Source organism: Lutjanus erythropterus, chromosome 3 (genome assembly GCF_056507025.1).
Source record: "Lutjanus erythropterus isolate fLutEry1 chromosome 3, fLutEry1.hap2, whole genome shotgun sequence".
In the NCBI taxonomy this organism is placed as follows: Eukaryota; Metazoa; Chordata; class Actinopteri; order Lutjaniformes; family Lutjanidae; genus Lutjanus; species Lutjanus erythropterus.
In genome coordinates this window covers 42,747,201-42,757,215 of record NC_139319.1, presented here as the reverse complement: position 1 = coordinate 42,757,215, position 10,015 = coordinate 42,747,201, and the positions used below count along the sequence as shown (strand labels likewise).

At 39.7% G+C, this 10,015-nt stretch overlaps 2 protein-coding genes and 1 pseudogene across 2 annotated transcripts; 1 reads left to right on the top strand and 2 right to left on the bottom strand.

Moving 5' to 3' along the window:
- Nucleotides 1-535: 535 nt before the first annotated feature.
- On the bottom strand, nucleotides 536-1,865 carry LOC146330814 (histone H1 pseudogene; annotated as a pseudogene).
- Nucleotides 1,866-4,369: 2,504 nt separating this feature from the next.
- Nucleotides 4,370-4,833, bottom strand: LOC146330813 (histone H2A-like). The gene has a single exon (XM_084747366.1). The coding sequence runs from the start codon at nucleotides 4,801-4,803 to the stop codon at nucleotides 4,420-4,422; it is 384 nt and encodes a 127-aa protein (XP_084603492.1). The 5' UTR covers nucleotides 4,804-4,833; the 3' UTR covers nucleotides 4,370-4,419.
- Nucleotides 4,834-5,131: 298 nt separating this feature from the next.
- LOC146330812 (histone H3) lies at nucleotides 5,132-5,629 on the top strand. The gene has a single exon (XM_084747279.1). The coding sequence runs from the start codon at nucleotides 5,172-5,174 to the stop codon at nucleotides 5,580-5,582; it is 411 nt and encodes a 136-aa protein (XP_084603405.1). The 5' UTR covers nucleotides 5,132-5,171; the 3' UTR covers nucleotides 5,583-5,629.
- The last annotated feature ends 4,386 nt before the right edge of the window (nucleotides 5,630-10,015 follow it).

Below are 10,015 nucleotides of genomic sequence, written 5' to 3'. Positions count from 1 at the left end.
ATTTTTATTTTATTTAAAGCACTGCAGTGACTTGACTGCAGACGGTAATTCATTATGGACAAAATGACAGAGGGAAAACATGGTGACTATTGGATGTTGAAAACATCCAGAAAAGTCATTAAAGCAAACTAATCATCTGTTTCTGGAATAATATTTCAGCGAGTGTATTCATATTAGAAAGTGCGGGGAAGAGACAGCAGGACGTTTTCTCTGGTGAACTTTGAGTGCGTCATGACGGAGAAACTTCCGTGGGATCAAAGTAGAGTAGATAATCCAGTCACGAGTGAGAAGATGTTGAATTAAAGACCACAATTGTAATGAGCTCATATATGTTAGACCTAAATGTTGTGACTTTGAGTCTTGATCGTGTTATTTATTCTGCTGTAGTATCATTTCATCACGAGGTTCAGTAAATATTTACCTGAATAATGCACTATAACTGTTTATAACAAGACATGAATGTTAAGTGGAGACAAGTGAATTGATTAATACGCGCGCGCCCCCGCGCGCATGAAAACAATGAATGACTTTAACGTCCTTTTAAACGTTAAGTCGTATAATAAATATATAATATGTTTGTTGTTAATAAGGACAATAAAAAGAGGAAGAGGCTCTTTAATGATGACGTGGTGGCTCTTAGAAGAGCCTTTTGTGTGAAAGTTTGTTTAAAGTGATGACAGCTCACTTCTTCTTGGGTGCTGCCTTCTTGACTTTAGGTTTAGCAGCCTTCTTAGCGGGGGCTTTCTTGGCTGCGGGGGCCTTCTTGGGGCTCTTGGTGGCCTTTTTGGGGCTCTTGGTGGCCTTCTTGGGGCTCTTGGCTGCTTTCTTGGCCGCCGCGGGTTTCTTGGCCTTCGCCGGAGACTTCTTAGCGGCTGCTGTCTTCTTTACGGTCTTGGGTTTTTTAGCCGCCGCGGGTTTCTTGGCTGCGGCCTTCTTGGCTTTAGCAGCGGGTTTCTTGGCTGCAGGCTTCTTGACTTTTTTCGGCTCAGCCACCTTCTTGCTCATCTTGAAGGAGCCGGAGGCCCCGGTCCCCTTGGTCTGGACCAGAGTTCCCTTAACCACCAGCTTCTTGATGGCGGTCTTGACGCGGGCCTTGTTCTTGTCCACATCGTAGCCTCCGGCAGCCAGAGTCTTCTTGAGGGCGGCCGCGGACACGCCGCTCCGCTCCTTGGATGCGGCCACAGCTTTGACGATGAGTTCACTGACGCTGGGACCAGTCCTCTTCGGTTTGGGAGTCTTCTTCTTGGCTGCTTTAGCCGGAGCGGCGGCGGCTGGAGCTGGAGCTACTTCTGCCATTTTCTCTCTCAATGATCTGATCCTGATCACGACAACACGAGTCTGACTGGACTATGAAGAGTCCAGAGCCGGAGGCTGCACTTAAACACACCATGAGAACCGTGGAGACTCAGTCCAGGTGCCCGTGGCTCCTCTGAGCGGTGTGAATGTCGTGTCACTTGTGTTTTCTCTTCATCGATAAAAGAGTCCAGACTAAATGTGGGACAAGTTCTGAAGACTGACAGTGAAGGAGTCGATAGTGGACTTGTGTCTCTTCATATTGACGTCATGCAGAGCTCTGATGCTCTCTGCTTTTTCTTTGAGGAGCCTCTAAAACTCACACATTCACCGCCGCGTCCAGCGCTGCTCAGACACTTTTCTCACTCATTTCTCTCCTAAAATGTTTGAAAATCCATCCGAGCTCCATCAAAAGCCGTTTTCAGCTGCTCCACGTGTTTGTTCACAGACTCCAAGTAAAAACAAGCATCTGTTGATCATCACTTTGTAAGAAAGTCAAGTTATTCTGGTAGCAGCAAACACACTGATGATGGCCGAGGCTTCTGGTGCCAGACTTGTATCAGAGCTGCTCACTGAGGACGACTTTTCATTTCAATCAGCTGTTAAGTTCTACTGTTAATGAACAAAAACATGTTTTTAAATGTAACAGTCACACTGATGAATGCTGAATGTTACAAAACTTCTTTAATTCTCACACAACAGCTGTATTGTACTGTTTTGTTTGTTTGTTTGTTTTCACATCATGTTTTGTGTTTCCATTAAAAACCTGCTGACTTTCCAACCTGTCTGTTTTCTTTTGCTGCCTTTGTGAAGCACTTTGTAATGTGGACTTTGAAAAGAGCTCTATAAATAAAGATGATTAAAATGACATTAATGTCACTATTCATCTTTAGTGTTTAGTCACAAACTAATACAAACACCTTCACCTCCGCAGGTTAGTGTGTGTGTGTGTGTGTGTGTGTGTGTGTGAGTGTGCGCGCGCGATTTTTTGTAACATTAACTGCTCAATTAAAAAAAAAAAAAAACATAAACAATTTCAGACTATTGTATTTATTCTTATGAATTTTGCTTCAAAATATGTGCTGTCATGGAGATGATATTATGTGATGGAAAAGACCACATGTGTTAGAAATAACATGTGACAAACAACATTGTTGAACAATGTTGACTTTGATTATTTCTGACATAAAAAATTATCAATTTTCAAAGTGAACTTTGTTAACTAAACTTAAACCATTAATGCACATTCAATCACGTGACAGAAAATTCATTGAAAATGGACCTTTATGTTCTGAAACATACAAGCTAATTGTATAGATTGGACTTACTACAAGTACAATAGAAAACAATTAAAATAAACAAAGACAGTTTGTCATTTTTAGATGTACACATCTGGAAATTATAGCTGCAACAATTAATCAAGTTATCAATTATGACATTAATCACCATCTACTGAGATCATCAATTCAGCTTCTTCAATGCTTTCTTTACTTCTTTATGACATTAAGCTGAATATCTTTGGGCTGTGGACAAAACAAGACATTTGAGGACGTCATTCTGCACTCTGAGAAACACTGATCCATATTTTTCACAACAAACATTTATTAATCGATTCATCAAAAAAAGAAAAGGAACAGATGAATTTGTGGATTATGAAAATAATCCCCACTTTAAATTTCATGTGTTTAAAAGGCAACTATTTGAAACTAACATTATAATCTATGAGTTGAACTTCAAAATGAAATCAAACAACTTTTTACAAAGTTTTAAAAAGTTTTTAAGATCAGAATGAAACTCCTGTCTTCATAGGTTTTAAATGAAAGTGAGATCAAATGGATTATAAAATGAATTTTAAATGTACTTTTTAAAACAGTATGTGAAACTAAATGAAATCAAACTTTTCAATGGAACAAGCCTATTTTACAAAACAGAATGGTTTGCATTCACGTTAAACATGGACTCAGTGGCGGTGCTGCACCTGCATTTTAATATTGGTATCTCTCTCTGCAGAAGACATGAAGTGTGTATCTGTCAAACTTAGATATGGACCCAGGTTTTCTTCTTCTCCTTCCTTCATGGTCCACAACAGAGCTAATTAAGTGTTTGACTGAACATTTTAACTGAACATGAAATATTTGTAGTTGTAGAACCCAAATAAAACACATTTATAACACTGACATCGTCATTTCCATCACAGTATGTCTTTTCCTCCCTGAATCTGCATTTTATCCAGTGTGGTGGAAATGAGGGTGACCCAAAGGGACAGCTGTTCTTTTTATGAAAAAAGACATAAAATACTAATAGTTCTTACAACACATGATACATTTCACTAAAATGGGCGGTTTTTATTAGATCAATATTCAATTTTAAAATGATTCAGTCTTTCTTTGAGATATCTCTGTTTGAGACAAAGGATATATCTCAAAAATCACACGTTAAAGGCCACTTTTTATATCATAAAAATAAGGACTGATTTACCATTATTTTTTGTAGGTTTATTTTAGTGTCAAGTAAGTGTGACAAAGAGAAAAAAAGGCTAAATGCGTGTTTTTTTTAATATATTGCAAAAGTTGAAGAGGCGCTTTTCAAAAGAAAGTTACAAAGTGATTTACAGAGCAGAGAGTGAAACATTTGAAATATTGAATTTCATGTTGTGTTGTTCAACATGTTGTGAGTGATGACTGTATTATCTACTGTACTTTAACTCCGCGTCATGACGCACTGACAGTTGTGGACTGTAATGTAGTTTCCCTCAGAGAAAACGTGTTGTTGTCTGTTGTGTTTGATTTGTCATTTTAGTAATAATTGTAACAGTTGGTGTTTTCACTGACTGGACTGTTAAATGACGGATAGTTGGCGTTACTTGATCGATGGCGGAGAGAACAGCCGCTACTGCGAGAGGAAATGAAAAGAAAGTTGTTGTAAACTCCTGCAGCTTAATGAAGATGATGTGTGGTGAAAAGCCACTGTGGTTGTAAATGATTTTCAGAGTTCCACAACATTAGTAAGACATGGTGAGAGTTCCAGTGTGTTTGTGTGCATGAGACATAAGACAGAGCTCTTTATGAGGAGAGTGTGTGGCTCTGAAAAGAGCCGTTTTGGGGTCTGGTTGAGGATCCAGCAGCTTTACTTCTTGGCGGGCTTCTCGGTCTTCTTGGGCAGCAGAACAGCCTGGATGTTGGGCAGCACGCCGCCCTGAGCGATGGTGACTCCACCCAGGAGTTTGTTGAGCTCCTCGTCGTTGCGGACAGCCAGCTGCAGGTGACGGGGGATGATACGGGTCTTCTTGTTGTCGCGGGCAGCGTTTCCAGCCAACTCCAGGATCTCAGCGGTCAGGTACTCCAGCACGGCCGCCAGGTAGACGGGGGCGCCGGCACCCACACGCTCCGCATAGTTGCCCTTCCTCAGCAGCCTGTGAACACGGCCGACTGGGAACTGGAGCCCAGCACGAGAGGAGCGGGTCTTTGCCTTAGCTCTGGCTTTACCACCGGTCTTTCCTCGTCCGCTCATTGTTGGATACTTTCCGAAGTCGAGACTAACAGAAACTGAAGACCAGACAGTCAAACCCCAATTATATGCTCAGGGAGCGCGCGCGGACGGGGTCTGGGGTCCGTCAGACCAACCACAGCAGAGCCTCCAGCAGAGGTCGACCGCTCTGGATTGTGGCGGACTTTTTGAACACATTTGTCTCCAATCAGCAGCGGAGATTCGGGCGGTGGGTCGCCCCTCCTGTCGGTGCTGAGCTCCAAGAGGAGCCTCTCACCAATCAGGAGGCGGAGGTCTGAAGCAGCGTCATGATCCCAGCCGGTCCCACAGTTTAAGAGCAGCGTGTCTCGTGTCTTTACTTTTCATACTTCTGTCGAGAGAAAGAAGGAACGATGGCAAGAACCAAGCAGACCGCTCGTAAATCCACCGGAGGCAAAGCTCCCAGGAAGCAGCTGGCCACCAAGGCTGCCCGTAAGAGCGCCCCGGCCACCGGCGGCGTCAAGAAGCCTCATCGTTACAGGCCCGGTACCGTGGCTCTGAGAGAGATCCGTCGCTACCAGAAATCCACCGAGCTGCTCATCCGCAAGCTGCCCTTCCAGCGCCTGGTCAGAGAGATCGCTCAGGATTTCAAGACCGACCTGCGCTTCCAGAGCTCCGCTGTCATGGCTCTGCAGGAGGCCAGCGAGGCTTACCTGGTCGGACTCTTTGAGGACACCAACCTGTGCGCCATCCACGCCAAGAGAGTCACCATCATGCCCAAAGACATCCAGCTGGCCCGTCGCATCCGCGGAGAGAGAGCTTAAACTATCTGCTGCTGCTCCACAAACACAACGGCTCTTTTAAGAGCCACCTCACTCTCTCTGAAGACACTCTCCCTCTGCTGCTCCGAGCTTTAACACCTTCAATTACTTCAATTATAACCCGCCCGAAATATAATAATAATAATAATAATAATAATAATAATAATAATAATAATAATAATAATAATAATAATAATAATAACAACAACAACAACGATGATAATAATGATGATAATCTGAAAATGTTTCTCCGACAAATGTGTTTAGTCCCCGCAGTGAAATTTTTCATTTGTTGGTTATATCAAACATTATTACATATTCACAGGAATTACTAAGTGGTGTTTTAACAATATTAGGTTTAACTAATTAGGTTTTCATGTTCAAAAAAAGGATAGAATAATCGCAGCAACAGGAAAAATGCCCTTGTAATATAGCCATACACTCATAAAAGTATTTGATAGCAAAATAAAATAGCAATGGCACGTGCAATATTACTTTTCACATTACTGTTCATGCAGGGTGTGTGTGTGTGTGTGTGTGTGTGTGTGTCAGCCACTGCGACGTCACAGACTTCCTTTGAAGATGTTCCTCTGATGACGCGTCAACATTCTAGAACCTGGTTAGAACCATATATAACAGGGAGCCTTTAGAACACTCAGGACACACACAGCTTCAGAGGGTCAAAAGATGCAGTTGGACTGGACAGGACTTGGTTTTCATTAAGAGGTAAGGTAAGAACATGCTTCTAATTACGGGGAAGCTAAGAGGAGCTCGGCTCACCTGAAAAGATCATCAACTCCCCTGAAAGTCTAATCTGGAACATTTGAGGGCAGCTCTAAAACATGATGCTCCTCAAATAATAATAATAGAGAAAATATTCCAATGTTGTGAGTTTATTCACACATTACATTATAATTTGTGAACATTAATTAACACTATGCTCTGTGAGCTGTTGTGTGTAGCAGCCTGACAGCTGTGCTGTCCATGGTCCTGACACGGAGCAGAGGTGACTGACACACAGACACAACATGTTACTTACTTCGGTTCCTCTTTGATTTTCGTTGTTGCAAACTGAACTTTGGGCTCTAATTCCACTTTGTCCTGATTCTAACAACCAACAGACAGAAAGGAAACGACAGGGAAGTGAAGAGACAGTCAGTGAGGAGAGAGAGAGAGAGAGAGAGAGAGAGAGAGAGAGAGACAGAGAGAGAGATGCACGCAGCAGAACAGCTGTGATACTTTATGAAGTCCTACCATGTAAAAACAAATGTGAGTTCATTTTGATTGAAGAACTCTCCACATTAGTTTACATTCATAAAGATCAGACCATGATGTTAATATTGAAGTATCTAGAAGTATCTTGACGTACGTCTTGACGAGCTTTTTTCTGCTTCCGCAATACGTGTTTGAAGAGAGTTAAATGGAATAAAGAAGACATGGACGTGAGGAGGGAGTACTGATGGAGCTGTTATTTAGACTCTATGAAAGGTTACTGAAGTATTAACTATCTGGAACAGTATCAGTAACATGATTTTCAGAGTCATTCATAAACTGGCCGCACTGACGGCACTGGCTGTTTTACTGCTACATATATGTATATATATATATATATATATATATACATATATATAAAAAATATAGTAGTAAAATATTTAAAGCCAATTTTATCTTTGGTTTTTAAAACAAAATGTAAAACTAAAGTATGTCCAAAAATAAATAAATAAATAAATAAAAATGACTGATTTACCATTGAATTTGACATTTTTGATGGAGCTCGGGTACATTTCCAAACATTTTAGGAGAGAAATGAGTTTGAAAAGTGGCTGAGCAGCGCTGACATCAAGGTATCAAGGTCATTTTTATCATTATACAACACAGGCTTACACAACAAAATGGGAGTTGTAGTTCCTTCATGCTACTGAATTCAGAATGGAACCAGATAAAAATATAAAACTAAATAAAATAAAACAACATTTACACTTAAACTTAGAGGAAATAATTCTGTATTGCATTTTGTTAATTTGCATCAGGTTGAATGTTAACAGCAGCAAAAAGTTGAAGGTGTTGATGATAATATGGTGGACGTCTTCACAGAAGAAGTTCCACATGTGGAGAACAGTGTCCATCATCTTTGACTGAGTTTGTGTTTGAAGCATCATGATACACAGCCCACCTCCCCTCATCCTGCTCCAGTCTTGCTTGTTGTGTCCTGTCAGCTCAGAGTTCAGTCCCCTCAAGTGCAACAGCTTGATCCTGTGATGGAGCAGCAGCCTGTACGAAGCAGGTTCAACATACCCAGAGTATCTTTGAGTGATCTGACTCGACTAAATCTAACAAAGACCATCAAGGAGAAGCCGTCACATGAAGCTGGTTATCAACTCTGTAAGTCACCCCAAGGTTTCCCAATATAGACACAAACATGTTCACATAAACAGGGTGGCATTTGAAGCATCTCACCGATCTCAGCATCGACAAGACTACTGACAGCACACAGGCATATTTTACAAATGAAGAGCAAAGTAAAAGTAAAATATTTGTGACACAAAACATTAATCACACATTAAAAACAGTTCAAGGCGTAAGTTAAGAGCAGGTATTTTGAATTGTGGGTATTTTCATAAGGGTGCCTGATGTTTTCAGCTGGACACAGGGCTGTATGATATCACTGCTCCATCAGTAGAGCACGAGTACATCTGACCATCATTACATTTGTGTATTCAGTTAAATGAATGTTCTGCTTAGATATAGACTATTCTTATTTCTTATGGTGTGTGAGAGTTATATATGATTTAATACATTTAGTCATCATCTGTCTGTCATCTGATCTGCAGACACATGATTAAATGTATTGAATTATATACATGTGAGTGCAGCTTTCTCTTTTTTATATGGGTACATTTAGAATAACACACCAGTCCATCAGAGCGCAGTATAAAACTGACTTGGGAGCAAATAAAAAGTCAATATAAAAACATCATTCAAAGCAGTCAGTAGACTGACTTTCATGGCTTTATAAGTACAACAAGTACAAGGCTTTAGTGCTTCAATCAGTCTGTGTTGTAGGATGAAATTGGTTTATAAAAGCACAATGAAGTAACACTTTTCCCTCCTCTGTACACTGAGAATGAAATTAATTTCACCTTTGACAAAGGTTTAGTCTTAATATCACACCTTTATTCAGTTTAATACACAAACATATTTGTTCTCCAGTGACATCATCAACATCAGTCATGATGACAACACGTTTGGATCAAATGAACAGTTGTAGACACATTTTAAACTCACTAGGTGGCAGCACCTCTCAGCAAAAGACAAAAGACATCAGAGGACTGAGACAACTTTGTTCTAATGATGTAAAATTACACTGTAAATAATTTCTCTGTAAAAACAGTAAAGTGCTGCCTACAGAGCGGAGCGCCAACATGGTTGAAAAGAAAGTACATTTGGCCTCAACATAATATTCTACATGATCCAAGAGGTTCACACGGTAACTGTTGTTTTACATTTATTTGGTTTGTATCTGTTTCTAACATTTGTGACCTTGAATGGACAATTTAATATGTTTTCTGTTGTTATGCTAACGTGTCGGGACCTGTCTATATCAGATATTCATGGGAAAGTCTATTGTTGAGCCTGTCTAAATGCTGGACATTTGTTGAGAGACTTTAAAATAATAAGAGATTTATTTTTCAAATGCTGTTTTTTTATGTATTTTATTTTTCTAGTTTTCACGGTGTCTGCGGAGGATAAAGACATGGAATAAAACTCAAAAAGACATCTGTATGATGCGTGGCCATTATTTTCCTTGGACCGGTGTAGTTACAATCCTCATACTAGCTTACTACTATGTTATAGTGCATAAAAATATTAATGTAAATGTTCAAATCTTTGTTGAGTTAGGATGTAAATTGTTTATCGTAATATATGTTGTATTGTTACTGGGACTGACAATTATAACATGCACATACTGTGAAAAAATCAAAAAGGGAGCACATCTCAAGTCTGTGAGGACAAAATACTCACATTTCAGTTATTTATTTGGCTCACATCACAAAAAACAAACGCTTACGCGTTTCAGCACAAAGCCTTCATCAGAGCGTTTGTAGTACTATGCAGGTTCAATTTGATAATATACGCAAGGTCAGAGAAAGAACACAGCTGGGGGCGGGACCCAATTATTTAATGACCAATCACTTTTCTTTATCTATGCCTCAGATAACTCTCTTCTATATAACACAACATTATTACTGGCCACCTTTAAACTGTACCTTACATGTGAAAAAATAAATAAATAAATAAAAATGAAAAAAAAAAAAATAAATTAAAAAAATTAAAAAATATATAATAAATAAAAAAGGTATGATAATAATAATAATAGTAATTATGAATCAATAAATTAAAAGAATAAAAAATAATTAAAAATAAATAAATGAAAT